The sequence below is a fragment of the Talpa europaea genome (genome assembly GCF_964194135.1).
Source record: "Talpa europaea genome assembly, chromosome: 13".
Taxonomy (NCBI): domain Eukaryota; kingdom Metazoa; phylum Chordata; class Mammalia; order Eulipotyphla; family Talpidae; genus Talpa; species Talpa europaea.
Genome location: NC_140080.1, coordinates 33,842,495 through 33,865,354, shown reverse-complemented (window position 1 = coordinate 33,865,354; position 22,860 = coordinate 33,842,495). Strand labels below are relative to the sequence as shown.

General features: G+C 33.5%; 1 protein-coding gene across 5 annotated transcripts in view; it reads right to left on the bottom strand.

Annotated features, from left to right (window-relative positions):
• The window catches only part of LOC311183083 (ankyrin repeat and KH domain-containing protein 1), a gene marked incomplete at both ends in the record, with an annotated part of 132,094 nt that overhangs the window by 34,560 nt on the left and 74,674 nt on the right, over positions 1-22,860 (bottom strand). For 2 of the 5 annotated variants that reach the window (XM_084252332.1, XM_084252333.1), the window contains 5 exons: positions 438-1,193; positions 9,599-9,701; positions 10,616-10,759; positions 10,946-11,073; positions 13,065-13,152. In XM_084252332.1, coding sequence (XP_084108458.1) covers positions 438-1,193; positions 9,599-9,701; positions 10,616-10,759; positions 10,946-11,073; positions 13,065-13,152 — 1,219 coding nt within the window. Of the gene's footprint in view, positions 1-437; positions 1,194-9,598; positions 9,702-10,615; positions 10,760-10,945; positions 11,074-13,064; positions 13,153-21,013; positions 21,116-22,860 lie in introns of those variants that run through there. The other 3 variants (XM_084252334.1, XM_084252335.1, XM_084252336.1) reach the window with 2 other exon arrangements.

The following is a 22,860-nucleotide window of genomic DNA, read 5'->3' as shown; positions in this document are numbered from 1 at the left end:
GAAGAAAAGGCAATGTGATTTATAATTATGATTACCAAACATGAAAATCACTAGTACGGAAATTTACTTTATAATCTTATGTGAGTATTTCTAAAACCTACAAAGAAATACAACTTTGAGATTTCTTCCCTCATACACAACACGGAGTAGTTTTGATATCAAAGGTCTAGAATAAAGGATCATGGCAACTTTATTTCTTCACTTTGCAATGTTTAAAAACCAAAAAAAAAAAAAAAAAGAGGAAAAAAATACTTCTTTGTGTGTTAGTGCTGCTGCATTTAGTTAAATTCACTTCCAAAACATCTCAAGAAATGAGTAACTTTACAAAGATAGCTCTAAAATGGAAAAGTACAAAGTCAGGGTTTTGGGAGGGCTGTGTAAAGAAATTGAGCACACAGATTAAAGAGAAATTATTACAGATATATTTCTTAACCCACCTGCTATCAGGTCATCAAGAGTGTCGGTAAGCGTCTGGGCTGGAGTTGCAACCATTAGTCCATCTGGTTCTTGAACTAACAGCCCCTGATCATGTCCAGTAATAGCAATCTGAGGCTGTCCTATAATATGATGATTACCTGATACTTTCTGAAGTTCAAGAGAATGTGTCCCATTAGAACCTAAGTCACTGGAAAAGTTACACTGTGATGATAAAGGCTGGACTGGGACAAAATCAATTTGTTCTGCCGATGGTGGAGACTGCTGCTCATCATCAACATCATTATCTTTAAATAAGATTGTGTCAACCTGAGATAACTCTGAAAATTGATCCTCTGGGAGACTACCATCTCCTTCCCCTTCTGGGAAGTCTCCTCTATGAGAGCACTGCTGGTGTAGAGATACTGCGTCTTTCTGACCTTTGGTTTCCAAGTATTCTTTGGTAAATTGCTGCTGTGTTTTCATCTGCAACTGCCTTTCCACTTTTTGCAGTTCTTTCAGTATTTTCTTCTTCTTCTGGACTTGTTCTTCTCTGTTCTTTTTGAGTTCTTCTATCTTATCTTTGTTCAGAGGTTCACCTTGAATTAACTCCAGTGACTTAAGCTGTGCTTTTTCAATAGCACTAATTCTCTGTCCCAGTTCATTCAGCTTGCCTTCAGTCTCCTCAACTATGCACTCCAAAGGCTGGTATGGGTGAAAAGGTGGCAGTACGTCCTGATCTGCTACCTGCAGGGAACTGGACTTCTGCTTGGATGTACCTAAGCACATGAAAAATGTTTGAAAAAGTGCCATGCTAAAAAAAAAAAAAAGAAAGAAAAAGAAAAAAAAAGAAAAAAAAAAGAAAAAAAAAGAAAAAGAAAAAAAATCAACCCCCCCCCCCCACCCCACACACGGACCTCCCTCCCAAAACCCTTTTAACTAAAGCTGTAGAATGAGTGTTCAAAGATTCATACCAGTGATAGGTAAAAACTATACTTATCTATTCAGACAGCATAAACTGGGATATTGCCAATTCCAAAAAAGTAAATTTTTAACTTAAAAAATCTAATCTCTAGGACAGGAAAATTTTGAAAATTGAGAAAGACAGGGACAGAGAGAAAAGGAAATCAAAGAAGAAAGAATTCTGCTTATTAAATTGGACTTTTTAAAGAACATCAAATCTAAATTAGTATCAAAATAGTGTTAAATTGTCTATCTTTTTTACAATATTAACTGTGCAAGTAAAGGTTACCGCAAGAAACTATAGCTTGTAGATCAAAGCAAGGAAAACTATTTTTCAAGTTGCCCAAGTATTTCTCCTATTATATAAAAATATAACATGAAATATAACATCAAATCAATTTTTTCAAGACATATCCTTTGAAATTTTTCCATTAATCTTTAACATTTCTGCATCTGAACACTCTACTAAACTTATATAACAAAGGACAATATTTCTAAGTTTAAATAAATTCTTCATATAAAAGTCTGAGAGAAACAATGAATGTTACCTAAGAGAAAATAGACTTCCTATACAAAATTACTCACATTGACAATGTATGCTTAAAATGAAGTAAATGCATACTATATTAAGGCTTCGAATAACACTTGTTACTTTCATTATGACAAAATAATATTAACAATCTTAACATCTGGACATAAAATGCAAGAAATATACAATAACTACTGTGATGTAAACTCACGGCTTAATCTTCTTGTTTCAGGAGAACTGGGACTACTCAACAATAAAAAGGAGCAAACTACTAATACATCCTACAACATGGATGAGTCTGGAAATCATGCTAAGTAAAAGACATCAGATAAGAAAGAGCATATATTATTCAATTCCATTTATATCAATAGAAAGGAAATTAATGGCTGCCTGGGATTACAGTGGTAACAGGATTAATCACAAATAAGTGAGAGGAATTTTTTTGAATGATAAAAATATTCTAGATGCTGGTGATGTTTACAAAACTGTAAATTTACTAAAACTCACTATACTATTACACTTAAATGAGCAAACTCTATGGTATGACTTTTTTTAACTTTTTTTTCATCAATACATGGTAAGTTGGTTAAGGAAAGTAAAAAAAGGAAAGAGAGAAGTCTGCATAGACACAGATAGGCAGTCTTAAAAGAGCTGCCTGTTATGTAAATTAAACAACAAAGTTGTTATAAAGAAAGAACTGGACAAAAAACATAGCTGTCTCCTCTTTTAGACTGCAATCAACATATGTGAATAACACAGGTTAGTGAAGAATTTAAAAACTAAGATCTAATGCACTGCCAATGATTCTCAAGTTCAAAGAGAAAACATCATCTATTAGCTGTAAAATGTTCGTAAATTGCAAGATGGTGACAAAACCAAAAGACAAAAATAATCAGAGATTCAACTGCTTTTTTGCTAGAAATGGAGATTTCAAAACTGCAGGTAGCTCAAACATTTGCAACATGTTATTTCTGAAAAAGTCATAACTTTCCCCTAGATACTGCCTTGAACAAGGTCAGAAGACTACAGTTACAAAAGTAATACCAGATGGTCTCACCATAGCAGGAATTTAGAAAATCTAAATAAGGGACCAGGAAAAAGACTAATTATAATAAAGTAAAAATCAAAATCAACAAACAACAAACAACTATAAACCAGAGACACTACAGGGGCGGGGGGTGGGGGAGGGAATAGGATCAAAACAAGGAGGGGGTGGGAATTGTATGGGGACTATAACCAAGATGAAAATGCATACATTGTGCAAAAATGAAAAATGATGTAAAAAGTATATAAAATTTAAAAAAAAGCAAATTTCAGCAAAATGTATTGTCTATATTCAACTGTATTTTTCTATTTGATCAAAGTGGTGGGGAAAGACATCCTTTCAGAGAAAATCTGCTAGATTTGTGAGACAATTTTATAACTATTTCCATAAGATCACACAGTGAGGGATACATGGTTTATTTGTGAAAGAAAAGTGAGATAACTGCCATAAGCAGCAATGTATAAATCTGCTAGCCCAGTAAGGAAATTCTGAGTCATAATGAACAGCAACAGAATAAATTCAGTCTTCTGCAAAGACTGAATGCTCTCTTGAACACTCATTAACTTTAATATACCCCGGTACAGTCGCTGTGTAATCTGTATTTAAGATTAAGAAAAATTAGGTAAGAAGATTACAACACGAATCAGATTTATAATTCTATACACTGGACATTCACAGACTTAAAATCTTTCAGTGTAATTATCCAAAACAAAACTTGAATTTTGAGTACAATAACAGATAAGAATGGTCCTATTTTTTAACAAATAAAAATGCAAGAAGCTCAGAGTACAAGATTACTAAGAGTAGATTATTTAACTGAATATAGAGACTATAAGCTTAAAACATATATAGCATGAAAAATAGAGGATGGAAGAATAATGCACAAAAAACAGTTCTTCCCTAAATAATCAATGCTGAGTATATATAAGTATGAAATTAATAGGATTGCTTAGATACAGCTCTAAGCACTGACACAACAGCATCAGAAGCACATAGCAACAAAACAAATAATGTCACCTAATTATTCCTAGAAGCTGAAGCAAAGAAGCAAAGCCTTTCAATTTTGGGAAAGCAGAGACTATGACAAGTGTCTTTTTAGCAATAAAATTTTCAGTAGGTAGGATGGTAGTAGTATAAGATACCAGAAATTAAGAGTTCTATCTCTTGCAAACATCTTCCTCCATCAGCTACAAATAAGTAAACATCTACTGGTGGTACTGGGTGACATCATGGAGTACTATTTAGGAATACAGGTAAAGTCACTATCCCATCTCTTTGGTTTGGTTTTCCATCCTAATTTCTTCACCTTTCTCTTTTCTTCCATTAATGAAACAAGAAACAGTTTGTAATGGGAAACCACAAGACAATTTAGAACATTGCTTTTCTTTTTTATTGGTGTTACAGAGTGAGGCACAATAATACTTGCCCAGTATTTAGTTTACTATTGAAACAAAGACTTTAATTCTACCAGCTATTTTTTTTTGTCTAAAATAATTAGTATACTGTGCAACAGAATGATAATGACCAAAGGAAAAAACAGATGACATACAGATGGATAAGATTTGGTTTCATATTTTCTTACTTAGTTTTATCTAATTAAATTTAAACCTTGAGGTGTAATTCCCTAGCTTGCTTACATTGCCACATAGTATTTTACCAGAATAATTTTTAAGCAGCATTGACATCTGGGACTTAAATAGGAAAAAAAAAATAAGGTTGATGACATAGAATTGAAAATAACAGTATACCACATATAGCAGAACATACATCATCTAATGGAATCTGTGTTTGGATAAATATATACATGTTTTGTCCTGGGTTTTAAAATAAAATATTTATATTTTAATATGAAACAGAAAAGTTGTGATCACAGCTAAAAATGAAAGCCACTAGCATAGAACTGATGACTCTATCCATTATGTCTAATCTCTCTCAATATTTCCCAGTGTAATGGAGTATGCTAAACATCTTTAACACAGTAAGATTAACTAAGGTGTCGAAAAATGGAGCATCTGTGTTATATACTGAAATTAATTCAACCTTTTGCCTTTAACTATGAGCAGTCATTTATTAAGAGGCATTATTAAATTTGGGTATATGTATGTCCACATAAGCTTGATTACATATGGAATTCTACAAAACCTGAGAATATTAGCAGTAAAATTTCCCGAGGAATACTTAATTTCATTTATTTACCTATAATTCTTCTATACAATTTCAATGATTTAACATAAAAATGAGAACTTTTCGTGTAAGTTATTCTATAAACTCTAGGAGACAAAGCAGCATGTTAATTTCTTACTTCACATTTAAGTTTGTTTTGACCTTTCCCCCACCATTTTAGAATACTACTTGATTTGTTCAAACATCCTCTTTAATCACATCACTCTTGTTTAAAAAATTCTTAATAATTTTCTTTGCCTTCAAAATAGTTTATATTCTTAGCCTGGCATTCATTAATAAAGTCAACAAAAACATGAACACCTAGTACAAGCAAGGCATAGAGGAGCATGTGAAGATGATGAGCAACATAAACCCTGCCCTTGAGGAGCTTACAGTCTAAAAGGGGAGACAAAGATGTACAAATCCAAATTTAAGAATAAAGTCAACAGTTGGCAAGCACAGAAATGGCGGAGGATGAGCAGGGAGGGGGAATATAAGAACCTTTTTACATTGCTGATAGGAAATCAAACTATTGCAGCCATTCCAGAGAGTGAATTTATAATACTCTGTCAGATAAACATTAGGCATTCCTATGGTAGGCAATTCTGTTCCTGAGTTTGTCCTATAGAAATTTTCACAGATACATGAGGAGATTACACTAGGATTTTCATCACAACATTTTCTGTTGTGTTGGTGAATTACAGGTAATCTGGGTAGCCACCACTGAGAAAAAGTACAGGTAAAAACTGGAGAATATACTGGGTGAAACACTACTACAGGTAGGAGCAATCTAGAGGTAGACCATGGATAGATCTTAAAAACAATATTCAGTGAAAAAAGCAAAAAACTAAACATGTACTAGAGCACAATACTATCTGTGTAAATTAAAAATACAAAGTAGTAAATATTCTCTAAGAGCTTATGAGAACAAAAGAATCTGCATATCAAACACATCAGACTAATTGTCTGTAAGGCAAGTGGGGGGATGAAAAGAGGGATAAAAAGAAATAAAAGAGAAGCCATGATGACAAAGCATCAGCAATTGAGTATGATTAATTCAACCTTCTATACTTGAGGCCCAAAAGGAATGGGAAGGGAGAGACCAGAGCCAGAAGGATGATCTAGTAGAGTGTTACAGTAGTCAGAGAAAAGAAATTACTCAACGAGGCTTGAGTTGCACATAAAAGATGTGTTTGTTGTTTTTTTAAAAAGATTTATTTATACAAGAGCTGGGGCACAGGCCAGATGTGTGGGAGGGTGAGAGGATTCACCAGAGACAGAGCGGGGAGCAGAACAGGTAGATGACAGAAAGCACTGCTGAGGGGAGAAGTGGGCGAGACAGGAGAGGTCTGCTGCACCATGTGGGTATCTCCCTGGCTGGCTGGGAATGGAACCCGCACTGCAGAAGGTGCGGACAACTTCACAGTGCTGTGCTCAACCCTCTGCGCCATCAGGGAGGCCAAAATGATGTGTTTTGATAATCCCACATCACTTTAATGCTTTGCTACTGAGTAGTTGTAAGTGGTACAACCTGCAGAGGATAATCATGAGTCCTCTTTTTTTAGAATCTCTGCAACATCAATTACAACAAATAAGTCAGATGCAAAAACGGCTTCAATCAATTTTGTTTACAAAATTTATAATGGAAAGGCAAAGGGCTGATAGTCCTTATGCGTCCTTTCCTATCTGAAAATTCATTAACTGTGGTTAATAAAGCCAAATAATGCTAGAAAACTGAACATATCATTTTCACCATTTTGTTTAGAGAGGTGATTCTGAGGTCTCTTGTCAGATGCCACCTAGAATCTCCAACACTTAAAAACCAGCAATCATGAGATTAAGTGCCTAAATCAGGAGAATATGGGTCAAGATGGATGGACCCTGCATAATGGGTCATGGGTGCACATGCGTCATGAACAAAGAATAGCTGAGTAGGATATATGAAAAACACCCAGGTAAGATTTGAAGAATGAATGTTTTTCAAAGATGCAGACTTTTGTTTGTTTTAAATAAACAATAAAATGTTATAAGAACATGAAAAGATGAGAGCTAGAAAGGGCAAAGTGTGCTAGTCAATATGCAACTCAGATGTAATACTGTATACTGACTCAGAAGAAACAAAACCATCAAATAGCAATTTTATTATTCAAAGTAATACTTCTACAGACATGACTGAGAATTTTTAAGAGAAAGAGCTACTTTAAGGAGAAAAAAGGAGTAATACATTTAAATAATTACAGTTTTTCTTCCTAGTTAGTGTATACTCTTACATCATCAACTAATCTTCCTCATTTACATTGATACAATATTCTATGATGCACACATTATTTATAATATTACATGTTAACACAATGCATTACCAGTTTTGATTCTGTATAAGTATTAAGTTGGCAGTGTCACTTAGCAGTTGATTTTAATTATTTTCTCCCCTAATAACGTAATAAAATGAAAGATCCCTTAAAAGGTTATTACATTTTAATTCTATTCAGTAGTAAAACATCAAAGTGAAGAAAATAACTTACTCAGCATAAGAAGGTACTTCAGTAAGCAAAAATATGATTACTTGTGTAACAACTTAAAAAAAAAATCACTACCCAAGTACTTCTGTTTATTTACATATTAAATCTAAATTTAAAACATTTTCCTTCCTCTCTGCACATACCACTCATCCTTCCTGACTTATTTCTAGGTTATTTTGTGGCTGTGAGTTAATAATTTTAAAAAATTATTTCTAAGTACTAAATTTCCCTAGTCAAAATTATAATAGTCTTCTACAGGGTTTTTAGCCAAGTAAAAGCAATCTGGGTTTTTCGGTTTAAATAATTTACTAAAGACTGTTAGTAAGTTATGATGTACAGCTTTCTTCACAAGTACATGCTTAAATTTTCTTTTTATTTGTTAAGATTAAAAATAGAATTATTAAATTTATGAAAAGTCTGAATAGTTAAATGTCCAAAGGAAAACTGATGGCATTAGCCCAAGTCAGAGAGACTACAGATATTTTATCTCAAAAATTAATCATCTAGAAATGAAATAATCCTTGGGAAAGGCCCTCAAAACTTCAAATTACTGAAATTGATGTAATAAAATATTCTTCTATTTGCTGCTATAACAGCTAGTCATACCCAACTTTTCTTAAATCATAATAAACACGAATACGTACATACAACACCTCACTGTAATGTCAAAAACGTAGGATTTGATTATCACATTCTGTAAAAACAGGCTCATAAATCTGTTTATTTGTACTTTTTTAAAATTTTTTAATTTTTTATTATTTTTTTAATAGAGTCATGTTTTTTTATTTGTTTGTTTGTTTATACATGCACTGGGTATAGTCAGAAGTGCGGGAGGGTGAGAGAATTCACCAGAGCCAGAGCGGGGAGCAGAGCAGGCAGAAGGACCGAAGTACACTGCTGAGGGGAGCAGTGGGCGGCAGGAGAGGTCTGCGCGCCATGTGGGACCCTCCTCCGGTGGCCGGGGAGCAGCCGGGGATCGAACCGGCGCCGCAGTGGCCGCGGGCAGCTTCGCAACCCAGCGCTCAACCGCTGTGCCACCGGGGAGGCCCTGTACTTTTTCTTTTTAAGTATATTACTCTTTAAAAAAAAAAGAAAAAAGATTTATTTATTTATTTATTTATTTAAGCACTGAGTACAGTCATAAGTGCGCAGGAGGGTGAGAGAATTCACCAGAGCCAGAGAGCAGGGAGCAGAGCAAGCAGGAGGACCGAAGTATACTGCTGAGGGGAGCAGCGGGCGGCAGGAGAGGTCTGCGCACCATGTGGGACCCTCCTCCAGTGGCCGGGGATCGAACCGGCGCCGCAGAGGCTGCGGGCAGCTTCACAACTCAGCGCTCAACCGCTGCGCCACCAGGGAGGCCCTATTTGTACTTTTTAATGTCTTACATACTATTTTATTTCAGAGAACTCAAATATGACAAGTGAGGTACTTTATATCTGCAAATGGAAAAAAATATCAGCGTTCATAAAGTTGAGTCCTTTAAAAATAGTATATACTCCTCCCTTAGCATTCACTTGGATATTATCTATGTACTTTTTTGATAATTATTTGTTCAGGTTCTATACTGAATTTAATTGGGCTATTAAGGCTTAACTAGACAATAAACACAAATTTTCATTCCTTACATTATACTACTGTTTAAAGAACAGTGAAATGGAAAATAAATGTCTGATAAATTTCTTTTACTTTAATAGATTCAAGAACTTGGTTTGCCACTTAAGTATTTTCATTTGTGCCATATGAAAGGCAGACCTAACAGTGTATTTACAGAAAAACAAGAGCCATTTTTCACAGTACTTACGCCTTTTTTTGTACCAATAGCCTATAAGACTATCAGCATTTGTCAAAATTACTTACCTCAATTAATCATGGGTACACAGGAACCATTACACTGAAAGTACTTTCATGAATTCATTGACTAGGTGATGAAATACCCATTTTAAGGAAAATAATTAAGTGACTAACCTTTCTGTACTCCCAAAACAGCAGGAGAGTTCTCCTGTGACGTTCTGTCAGGTTCCTGGGGAGGTACAACCATGGCAAGTGTATGCATTGGTACACGTGGAACCTAAAAAGTCAACTCAGAAAAAAATAATCTCAGACCAAAAAAACCACAGAGACCCATAAATAAAAGAGAGATTCTGTCTTAAAGTTTCTTTAATACCACCAACTTCACTTATTTCTTAAAAATTAAAAAAAAAAAAAAAAAAGCCTTCACCAAGGAATAACTTCTGAGAACATTCACTGGGCAAATAAACTCAAGCCAACTCTACATAAGTAGTTAATGATTTAAAGCTAAATGTAATTAATATTCCTCTCTTGTTAAGGAGAAAATCTTAATGGTTCTCATTATAACTAAGAGTACAAGTCATATATTCACTGGTCAAGTTAACCTACATGGTAAGAAGGAAAACAAATCCAGATTATTTCCTGAATTAGGGTATATTAGCATTTCTCAGCATAACTTCATAGAAAAGAAATTAAGATTTCAATAACTTTGTATACTTAGTACATTCTCTATATTCTCACAATATTTCTAGGTAGGTTTAAAAATTAATGATTTTTTGGTGCATACATCTTGTTTAGTAATACTTTCCTAGTTGAAAAAAGCAGTCATTTGTAGGATAATTAATACTGTCTTGGGAGGTACATTAAGGGAAAGGCTTTCTCTTAGTCTAAGATTACGCTTGAAGTATTCATTAAAGAACAAAAAAACTTAAAGACTTAGTTGTGGTAAGATGACAACCTCAAATATTTATATTTATATTTGGTATTGGGTGTTTTTAAAAAACACTATTTTCGATGAATAAGACAAAAAAATTCCTTGTACTTTTGAAGAAAATAAATCTTAAAGAATATAGGACCATGTTTATCCCAAAACACAATAGAAAAATCAATGCATTTTGCTTAAAACAAATTTTAAACAAAAACTCCCAATCTGAAGGAAATTTATATTTACAAATAAGGTCCATTTTACTTTACCTGAGATTGATCTTGACAAGGAGGGGTAAGCTGAGACACATCTGGGGTTGGAACTGACAGAACATTGTTTGGATAATCCAGGAGATAAGAAACAACATTAGTATGGCCACCTTTTGCAGCTTCAATGAGCATTGTTGAGCCATCCTAAGAAAAATAACACCGTAAATTATTTGTAAATTACTTTTTATGATTGTGATGCACATTTTTTTTTTTTTAGAAACTTGCATGAAATCAGAACACATTTACATAGTAATAAATTTTAGGTCCTAAGACAAACATTTTTAATGAAGTATATGTATTTATTTATTTACTTATTTTTATGTAGCATACCTTGAGTCGATGAGTAGGGTCAGCTCCATGAGCCAAAAGAAGCTCAACAACTGCCAGGTGACCTCCCGCACATGCCAGCGACACTACTGTATGATCATTATTGGCTGTAGCCCTATTCACATTGGCACCTTCAAAGAAAAATTACAGTAATCATAGCAAAAGTTGGGATCACATCAATTCATGGACAATATCATTTTAAAGATTTTTTTTGAAGTACAACATAGATATAAAATAGTGCACAGATAATGAGTGTACAGTTTGAAAATTTTTCACAAAGTGAATACACCTGTGTAACCAGCACCCATACATATCAAGAAACAGAACATTATCCACATACCAGAAGTCCCATCTCCTTGTGCCCCCTTTCAGTAACTACCCACCCCTCCAACGATAACTGCTATCCTGCCTTCCAAACTAGTTTTAGTTTTTAACTTTATATGAATAAAATCATACAGTGTACTCTTTTGTGTCTGGCTTCTTTGGCTCAATATAATATTTGTGAGATTCATCCACACTGTTGCGCGTAGTTGCAGTTTGTTCATTCAATATCACTTTTAAAATGGGAAATCTAGAAGACTAAGATTAATAAATATATACAGTTAACATGAGCATCACATAATACCAATGTGTAACTCTCAAATGTTTCAAAGACATTTTTCATCTACTTCTAGGAATGTGGCAATATAGCCAGGATTCAAAGTAGACAAAAGAGATTTTTTTTAAACAATATTTTAAGAGTCAGAGGACCTGGTTATGGAGAGTAGATATAAGATCATCCAAATATGTTATCTGAAAGGTTATTTGGTAAATTATTCAATTGCTGTATACAATATGTCCTGAAGAAAGTCTAAATGCAAAATACTTTCTTGGCCTTTATTTGATAAATTATTTTTGATTCCTGGAAGAACTGGTTTTTGCTCATCTACCTCGTATAATCCCAAATGGTCTCAACCAGATAGTTAAGACTATAGCAATACTCATTCTTTGTTCTTTCTTTCTTAGTTCCAGATTTATCATACAAAAAGGAAAATAAACCTATGGTAAAAGCACTATTATTAATTCAACTTTCAGAAATACCCTGCTGAACCTAATCCTTTTTTTTTTTGGTGGGACCCTTGCCAGCAGCCTTGCAGCCCAGTGCTCAACCGCTGTGCCAGCAGGGGAGGCCCTGAACCTAATCCTAACTTGCATAAAAGTAGCTTTTGGGAGAGGAAAGGCACACAAATTAACATCCTTCCATTAGCAACATGAGATTGTTGTTAAAGTTGTTAATAAAATAGTGAGATTGTTTAGGATTTATTATATCCTAGAAGAGCTGTTAGTATAGAGTAGAAAATCTTTAATCAAAATCAATCCTATTCCTAACAAGTCTAGCTTTTCTTAAAGATTTATTTTTTTATTTTATTTATGCATACAAGAACTTGGGTATAGGACAAAGGTGCAGTGGGTGAGAGGATTCACCAGAGACAGAGTGGGGAGCAGAACAGGCAGATCTACTGAAATACACTGCTGAGGGGAGCAGCAAGTAAGACATGATAAGGCTGCTGCGCCATGTGGGCTAGCTGCCTGGGCTGCTATTGAACTCATGCTACAGTGGCTGGTGATAGCACCACAGCTTGTAAGCACTGAGACTTTAAACATTGTGCCACCAGGGAGGCCCTAACAAGTCTAATTATATGCTTAGTAGTGTAGTTGTTTGATACAAGATAACCTTCTACATGGTTGAAGTAAAAAGGTTTTACAGACTGTTGTGACATTTTATAAAAATATGCTTTACGTGGTAGCAAAAATGTGATATGAAGAAAATAAAAGTGATCTTACTCAATTAGACAAAACAGTGCTATTTACTCAATACAGACATTTTACATTTGGCTTATACAACTTTTGAGAGCAACTATATACTATTGAGTTGGTGAAAACTTCAAACTCAACACTAATTAAGAAAAATTCTAATAAGCACCTCATGAACTCTACACTTAGTAAATAAATAAAATACAGCAACAAAAGACTAGAGCACAATTCTTACAATGTAAATAAAGTAGCTTTAACACAACTTGCAACAGTTTATGAATATTCAGAAATGTAGCCTCTTAGAAATGATAACGGGTATTTTCTTTACCTTTACTAATAAGAAACTGCACAGTGCATAAGTGACCAGCTCTTGCAGCTTTCATCAAAGGTGTTCTTCCACCTTCAGACTCATGTTCCTATTGAAGAAACAAAAAATCAGTGCCAATCATTAGCCATTTATTTTAAACACTTAGTATCAATGACATAATAATGAAGATTTAACACTCAAGTAACCACTTACACTACCTACCTCAAATCCACACTAGATGAACAAACTCAATCAAATAACCACTAAAGACAATACTTATGTTCAGTTTGACTTCCAAAGATAAATAATTGCAATTTTCTAATATTAAGTTTAAAAAGATATTTTCCTAATTATTCATCTGAACTGTGAAAAAGGAACCTTAGGTCTTGTAGGGTGATTAAGGAGGATCTTGATCTTATATCAGAACCCTATTAAAACTCTATCATAAGATGGAAACCAAATTCTGAAGGGAAAAAACACTGCAGTATTTCAGGGTAAAGGGAAAAAGAAAAAGAAAAATATACTAATGAGCAGGTATTTTGAGTAGAAATAAAATACTTAAATAAAGACAAAAATAAGCAGTTTGTAATAGCATAAAGATGGCTATTTTTTTCAAGGAAGTTTGCCAGCAAAAGGAATAAATGATAAAACAGCTCCCAATCATCCTAATACCAACTTCCAGGAAAAGGAGCCTGCTTGTGTAAATAGTACTGTCTGCTGGGAGAACTGCAAACTCTTATACATTCATCTAAGTATTAAAATGTAGCAGATACATGGTTCTATGAAAAGTTCTCTCACCTAACCCCTCTTTCACTTTGAATGCAAACATAAATTTCTGTTGTTATGGTCCTCTTTTGTTACCAAGAAAAACTTGATAAAGAACAGTGATTAGGTCAACTCTATTCTAATGAACTCAGAGAATCCTTCAGCCACCACAAAGTGTGCTCTGTCAACAGAAAGCAATTTAGTCTATTTACATAACTATATCTAATCTAAGATTTAGGCAAATTAACAATGACAAACAAGAATAGATTGTCAACCTAATGGTAAGTTTTAAATGAACTGCAGTAACAAGAATTCCATTCTAAAAGAAATGTATATTTTTATAGTGTAGACATTCTAAACCTATAAAAATTAATCTTTGACTTTTTAATTGTTACTATAGATTAGAAAACAATCATGACTAACTCTTAAGGTATGGAAGAATGAATAACTATAGATAATGCCAATGACTTAGCTTTAGAATGAATTTTAAACTTACACTGAAATGTAGGTTTAACTAACATTCTGGCAATTTACACCAAACACAGTGGAATACACACCATGAAAACTTTGTTCAGAAAGATCTAGAAAGTTGTCCAGTTTTTCCATCTGATTTGTTTCTGAATTAATATGATCAATTACATACTGGAAATAGATTACTCTGTATAGCAAATTATTATTTCCCCCTCCCAGCTCAGGACCTTTTTTTTGAAGCAGTTCTCTCTTCCCTGTAACACTCCTCTATTGATCCCTTTTTAACCTTCACATCTCAAGTCATTTCCTCAAGGAAGACTTTCCTGAACTTCCTGACTATTCTTCCTGACTAATACTGACTTTAAATTTCTATGAACCATTCCTTGAAAGTTCCAATCATCTATTGGTTTGTGTAACTATTTGGTTAATATGTCTCCGTCCTCTGAAAGAACAATTGTGTCCATTTTTGCATACCATTATATACCTATTATTTAAAATAATGAAATGCTTGAATTCTGTTTACCAAGGAAGAACCTAAGCATAACTGACCTCTTATATCTTTCCTCTCATAGTACTGAGGTTTGAAGTTTTAATTTTCTACTAGGCAAATAAAAGAAAGAAAAGTTAATTTAACAAGAAATTAAGACTAGTAGTTAAACTTAGAGTAAGATATTCATTATCTGCATTTGATAACACATCATTACTAGAACATGGGTAGGCAATACTAATGTCACTTTTTCTTTCTTTTTCTTTTAAAGTTTTCTTTCTTATCTCTTAAGCTTAAGACTGGTAGTGATACCATCAATATAAACAAACCCCCATAAGTAATGGCAAAGGCAAAAGATTTTTGAAAGCTCTACTTTAGAATAAACTTTTAAAGTAACTACTAATTCTGTATATTTAAAATATACTTGTTATATAAAAAATCAGAACATAGAATCCCAAGACCCTCACCCCAAGTTGAATTTCAGAATCCAAGATACTAGTAAAATTTTTGAAATGAAAGGTGTGGAAAGCTACCTATTTTTCTCTCTAGAAATCTGTTACTTTGGTTTGAATATATTTTAGAAAATGGTTGGTAAAACAATGCCACAACTTCATAAGTATATGCAGTATTTCATGCCATAAAATAATGCATATCACATATTTGTTTCATAATATCTGACCCTTAAATCCTTTTAAAATAGGAATCAAATTTGATCAACTACTTACTTATGTAGGATGGGTTTCTTAGTACAACCAACATTTGTTCAAGATCAACAAACTTTTAGGACATAAATTATGAATTTTTTCCTTCATAAATACTGAAAATTATTTTCTAAGGTCATAAATTTAGATAGTGCACAGTTTAAAACTTCTTCCTCTGTTTTTGGGAACTGAAATAAAATAGGAATAAGCTATCCCTTGAACATTTGGTAAAAGTCACCTATAAATCATCTGGGTCTCTTCATTGGATGGGTGATTTGTTATGTGGATATTTCAAACAGTTTGTTATGTGGATATTGCATTATTGAGGTTTCCTATTGTTGAGTCTATTTTGATAATTTATAGAAAAATTGAGTATTCACTTTATCTAAGTATGCAAATTGACTGGTCATACAATTGCCAGACACAAATTTTAAAGATCTACTGTATTAAGCAATTATAATGTGCTTTAAGTTTCTATTATTTACCTGTGCCATTTTCCCTTTTTTAAGTCTGGCATATTTTACCTATTTCAATACTTCTTTTAAAAACTCAGCCTTTAATTTTGCTTTCTATCCTTTAACTTTTTATCCTTATTTTTGGCTGTTTTCTAGACTATTAACTTCTGCTTTTATCTATATTGTTCTTCTTTGTGCTGTTCTCTTATTAGTCTCATTTATTTTCACTGTAAATTTCATTTACATATATGTAAATTTTCCTTCTCAGGACCACATTAGTTACCTCCTTTCACCCACGTGTGATATGTAGGTTTTGTGATTTCTATTTTGTAATTTTTACTATGATTACTCCTTTACGCCATAAATTATGTAAAAGCATCATCCTTCATTTTCTAGATATATGAATTTTTTAAAAATTTACCATTAATTTGTAATTTTAAAGCAACAGAGATCAGAAAATGTAGTTCATGAATAAGAAGCTTATTTTCAAGACTTTTTTGTAGTCTAACATGGACAATTTTAGACATGTTCCATGTATGGAGGAAAGTACAGCACACTTATTGGAAACAAAATGTTAGCATATTTCTAAAATCAAACTTGACATTTTTTTTCTTAATCACTGCTTTATCTATTTGATGTATAAGTATCATAGAGAAGGGTGTGGAGAAAATCCTACCACTATAAATATAGATCTATTTTTCTTGTAGTTTAGTAATTTTCTATTCTAGTTGAGGGCAGACTGTTATCAATTAGTTGCAAGTTAAGTATCGGAGGAGCATTTATCTCTAAAACTGTTTTGGCTTAAAATTTCATTTTAAGGAATATTGATAGGAATATTGCCTAAGATAATCTTTTCCATCACTTTGATGGAAAAAACCTTTCCCTGTCATTTCTGCTTCAGGTTTGTCTCCTAGAAGCATTATTTGCTAGTTTTTTGATGTTAAATGTAACTCAAAAGTCTTTGTTCTTGAACAACTGATACAGTAGGTATATATTTGTTCTGATTACTGATAAATATTTCTGAAATTTTTAAAAAGTTATTCAGTACCCAATCCCCTGCTGAACAACACAAGAACTCAAGCATGGCATTACCCTTCTATTCACATCCTTCCACATGCCCACATTCTTCCACATGGCTGTCTGGGAGTTTATTACTACTTTGGTTTTAAGCATAAAATTTTGGGGTTTTAAATACTAAAAATTCATAACATTTTACCAATTTCTTTGCTTACCGTACCTTCTGGCATTCCACGCCTTCCTCCAGGGTTCACTTTCCTCTTTATTGATGTACATATCTTTTAGTAGTATTTTGGTAAGGGTCTGATGTGTAAGTTCTTTTATTCTTTGTAGATTTGAAAATATGCTTATTTTCCTTTTCTGTAATGGTAGTTTAAGTGCAGAATTCTATATTGTGTTGTATTCTCTTGTTATTTTGAGGGTATTATGCCTCATTGTCTTCTTTGATTATTATTGTTGATGAAAAACTACCTTTAAAAATCTGATTGCTGTTCCTTTGTATTTTTTCATACAGTAACTTTTAAGATATTATTCTTTATCATTTAAATCCTGAAGTTTCATTTGTTCTACTTACTGATTGCCTCTTCACTCAAGGATTTGTTTCTGCCTGTAATTCTAGAAAATTTTCCATTATCAAATCTTCAAACACTGCCTCTGCTTTCTATTTTCATCCTATCCTTTCCTTCAGGTATTTGAAATAGACGTACCGTGGAGCTTTTCAATCTATCTTTAAATTTCTCTCTCCTATTTTCTCTCTGTGCTCTATTGTTATTTCTTGTTTTATCACCTGATTCACTCACTAGTTCTTTATTCAATTGTTTCCAATATACTGCTTATCCTAGTTTGAGTTATTTCTATAATTCCCCTCAAACTTTATTTTTATTTTTCATTTTTTAAAAGATTTATTTATACAAGCACTGGGAACAGTCAGAAGCGTGGGAGAGTGAGAGAATTCACCAGAGCCAGAGCGGGGAACAGAACAGGCAGACGGACGAAGTACACTGCTGAGGAGAGCAGCAGGCAGCAGGAGAGGTCTGCGCCCCATGTGGGACCCTCGCCCAGCGGCTGGGGATTGAACCGGCACTGCAGAGGCTGCGGGCAGCTTCGCAACCCAGCGCTCAACCACTGCGCCACCGGGGAGGCCCCCCCCTCAAACTTTAAATTTGTTTTATGTCCACCTGTTTTTAACTCATAATTATCAGTTTTGTTGTCTCACATTGTTATGGGTCACAGTTTAAAATGAGCAAGTATAAAAATTTCAAGATCAGTCTTTCCTTGGGCCTGTATTCTCTTATTCTGCTGCCTGCGCTTGCTTTTGTTACAACTATCTCTCAATGTAGATTTGTTCATGAGCTTTATAATTTGAAAAAGCTTTATTTGAAAAGCTCATTTTGCAAAGGAGTTCCTTTTTCTTTTCTTGCCATCCACAAAATTATCCCTTTTCATCAGATGGTTTGAAAGGTGCTCTTAGAGTCCATTTCAGAAGTAAATCTTTCATTGATGAATTAAGCTTCTGGTCCCATGAAATTTTTCAGTGTATCTCACTAAATCAAAGAATGATGTCCTCCAAGTTTTTAGTTGCAGTTGTCTTTACTTCTTTCCTCTAAAAAGAACAACTGGCTCATTTCTGACTGCCACCCTAGGCATCTGCTTATGAGCTTTTTCCCCTCTTGGCTGTCAGCTAGGTCAGTAAGTTCCTAGCTCCTTGCTTCATTCAAGTAGACTAGATCTAGGCTGGCTCCCTATAAGATGTATTCAGTTCCTATTCCTCTATAGAAGTTGAAATGCCAGCCCCCCACAGCCCATTTATTTATTTTTATTTTATTTTATTTTTTTGTGGGACCCTCGCCAGTGGCCGGGGATTGAACTGGCGCTGCAGAGGCTGCGTGCGGGCAGCCTAGCAAACCAGCGTTCAACCGCTGCGCCACCGGGGGAGGCCCTACCCATTTATTTTTTAGGTTTAATTTTCCTTGGGTCTATACATTCTGCTATTGATTCATGCTCCATTTATACTTCACAGAATTCTTTCATATTGTTTTGAGTATAGCTATTTATTTTTAGTTTGTTTTTCTCCAAATTTTTCTTATTATGTCTATGTACTTGAAATGATAGAGAGTGGAGAGGTTTCAAAATATATAGCACTTTACCTTCGTGACTAAAAGCCATTTGTACTTACATTTAAACAACATTAAGATAGCTGAAAAGCTTTCATTCAATAAACAACCTAGGAAGACAGAACTCGGCCTTTTAAAAAAATTAAAATGTTTTAGGTGTTTTGTGTATATCTCAGCTTCAGATTAAGGAAAATTGTTAAGTTTTCTGGCTTTGAGTAGTAAAAATTTTAAATATGTACATGTGTTATTCCTTAATAAAAAGTTAACATTTTAAAAGTGGGAAATCATACTTAAAAATTTATTAAGGGAAGTTAATCACTAGCTTTTAAAATATATTGGTAAGTGAGTAATTAGAGCTTAGAAGGCCCCTAAAAGTTAATCTGTGAAAAGTACAGCGCGAAGTTCTGGTTCTGATGAATTAAACACTATGAGAAAGAAGTGCAGGTTTTTCGTTTGTTTTTTTTCCCCCTATTATGCTGTAGATACAAAATTTAAACTGTTTATTTAAAATAAATTTATTTCCTTTAAAAATCACAATTATGGGCACCCAAGGCATATATCTAAACATTGTAACTATCCCACAGAGGCAGGTTTTCTTAAAGTTCCCCTGTCTAGGGGAAATGACCAGAATTACAGGAGAGGGGAGGGAGACTCTTATTCTATATCTATGTTTGAGAATTCTGATACTCTCCCTAGGGACTATGTTCTTCCAAGTGACCTACTACTAATGATCAGATTCACATCCCTCAAGAGAAGTGAAATGGAAAAAAAGATTAAGAGGCACTGTTCTAGGGCTTGGGGTTAAGCTCAGTTTCTAAAAATTGCAAGTAACAAACAGAAAAACCAAGCTTATTCAGTTTGGATGGAGGGAGAATGATTGGTTAAAAAGACAAGTTGGGAAAAAGAATAGAACTCAACAATGATGCAGAATAATCTATATGAACTCTAGCAATGTCTCAAAGTGTGGAATAGGGAGGATATAAAGTCTCCTGGGATATCAGTTAAAATGCAGACTCCCCATTTCAGAATGAGAACCTTTAAAATTGGGTCACAAACCTAACTTTTAAAAAGTATTCTAAGTTTTGAGACTTGTTACTTGAGAAATAGATTTATAATCATATTCTTGTAACAAATGTGGGGAGAAAGACTTTATCTGAAATAATACTCAGCTTTACATTCTGTAAAGGAGTCTCAGATATAACACAAACAGTAAAAATTCATATTACTTTTTTCAAAACTATAACAACTGCTCATTCAACAACTCATTGAAGATAATAATAGTGACTTGATACAGAAAAATTAATTTTAGGTGGCCTACATTAACTGTGGTCCAATTCAAATTTACTTCTAATTTAGATTAAGCATTATTCATGAGTTAAACAAATTTCTCTGGACTGCAATGGATATTAAATTTGTTTGACTTTTAAAATAACAAGTATAAATCCCACACATTTTTTCCAAAGAAAGTAATGCCTGTTTATGAACAGTATCAACCTCTTAAAATCCAATTTCATAATGAGGTAATAGGAGACAGTTTTAAGAAGAAAAATTTAACCTTTTAGGACTTGAACAAAATAATATATGTTTCACTAAACTGTTTTTGTTAACTGTAGGATTATATGAAAACAATCAAACATGTCATTCTAGATCTGAGTATCAGATCTTGATGAACAAAATTGAATGCTAAGGAATTTTCAGATGAGATTTTCTGTCTGAGTTATCTTAACTGGAGAATACAATAAAAAAAAAGAAGAAAGAAATCCATTTTCACCTAAGAGATTTTTTTAGGAATACAATATAAAAAGAATACTAAGGAAGCAAACTACTAGTAATGTAAATCTCTCTTTATTGTAACGTCATAAGCTTTATCAACTGAAGAGGATTTCCTTTGTCACCCAGCAGGGCCTTGGAACTTCTTGGTTGGAATTCAGATATCCAGAGTTCTGGTTACCTACAACATCTATTCTTTTTGTAGTAGCTTACAAGCATCAAAGGCCACCCTCACCTGATGCTTGGCCGGATCTATGCCCTCCAAAATAGTCTTCATGTCCTCCTGCTTGTCCTGTGAAAGGAAAAAGAAGAACTCACGGATCTTATTCCAAAAATTAAAATCACATTTGGCCATGAAGACCTTGTGACTGAGACTTCAGATGCTGGCCTTTGTTAATTCAGGATCTTCAACTAAAAAGATTCTCGTCTGTAGAGACCATAAACTCATGAGTATTATTTTTTTAAAGGTATGATAATGTGGTTCTCTATCAATTATAATTTCAGTATAAACCTTAACATATGCAGATAAATTCTGCTGAATTATATCTCATGTCTTTATTTCCAATACAACTAAAGTCACAAAATCAAGGATGGTATCTTTTATCATCTAGCCAAGGAAAATAATTAAAGCAAAAGACATGGGAATATTAGAAGTTGGAAGGAAAAAGGAAAATATTATAAGATGATTAGTCAGGTAGTTCTCCAGCCTTCTCACTCATCAATATAAAAATAGTGTGCAAACTTTTCAACTAGAACAGAAATCTTCAAAGAGATTAAGAGACAGAATATCTGAATTTTCTCTAGATCTAGACTTCTGCTGAGAGAAAATACTTTACAGTGAGAGAAGGATACAGTTTAGAAAATGGTAGTAAGTTTTGCAGGCATTGAACAGAGTCAACTATGTCTCCAAATCAAAGAAATATAGCCTCAGCAAGGTTTCACTAAGTCACTTCTACCTCCTACCTGGATGGTTTGCTTACTCTAAGGGGATACATGTTCCTCTGAGAGATTTGGTAAGAAAGCATTCTGAGACAACTAGCTGATTTGAAGAAGTTGATAGTTAAGACTCATTTCCTTTCACTACCCTATCCCCATATGAATCTCAACATATAGCAAGCAAGCCTCATTCAAATATGAATAAGCACAAAGTATTCAACACAAAAACTAGTAAGAAGTTCCTACGAAAAAAAAGTAATTTTAGTTTACTATTCCCTTGTAAATTCAAATAAAGAAAATATGAAGTTTTTAAAATGCTGAACAAATAACAGCAAGATTTAGAAGTGAGTAGAAGAACAAAAGGAACTAAGTAATAATGAAACCATGAAAATCTCACAGAAGCAGCAACAACATATAGAAAAAAATAGTGACCTGGAGGATACGATTAAGAAAGAATGCAGAGGAAAAGGACAAAGAAATGAAAGGATTAAACATAAAGATAATTCAAAAGAGGGAGATCAAATATATAAAGAGGTATTCAAGGGATATAACAAAAGAAAAATTGAAAAATAAGAAATAGAGAAGGGAAATCTAAAATCTTTAGTTAAAAAGTATGTGTTGTTTTCTAGGAAAAAACTCATCCAGACTAGTAAATACTAAGATATACTCCAATGATGAAATTACAAAGGTTTAAGCATAATAAAAGGAAATTTATGATAATCCGGGCAGAGAAAGGAAGTCACACATGGCAGGGAATATTCTAACAAGATCTGGTGATATTTAGTACCAACAGAAACTAGAATAGGGGGCTTAGAATTTTGAGAGGAAAACAAGATATTCAGTAAGTTCATATTTGGTTACAGTCTTTCAAAAATATAACATACAACAGCTTCAAAAATGAAATAGCAACTCTGAAATCTTTTCAGAGGTGGGGAAGAGTAAATTCAAATCCATATCAGCCAGCCAAAAGATGAGTTCAGGAATTAAGAAGCTACTTAATATGAAACCCTAGTAAAGTAAACAATGGCTTTACCTTAGTAAAGCTAAACATACAGTAATACAACTGTGAGAAACAGGGTCATTAAACAGACTGTAAATATT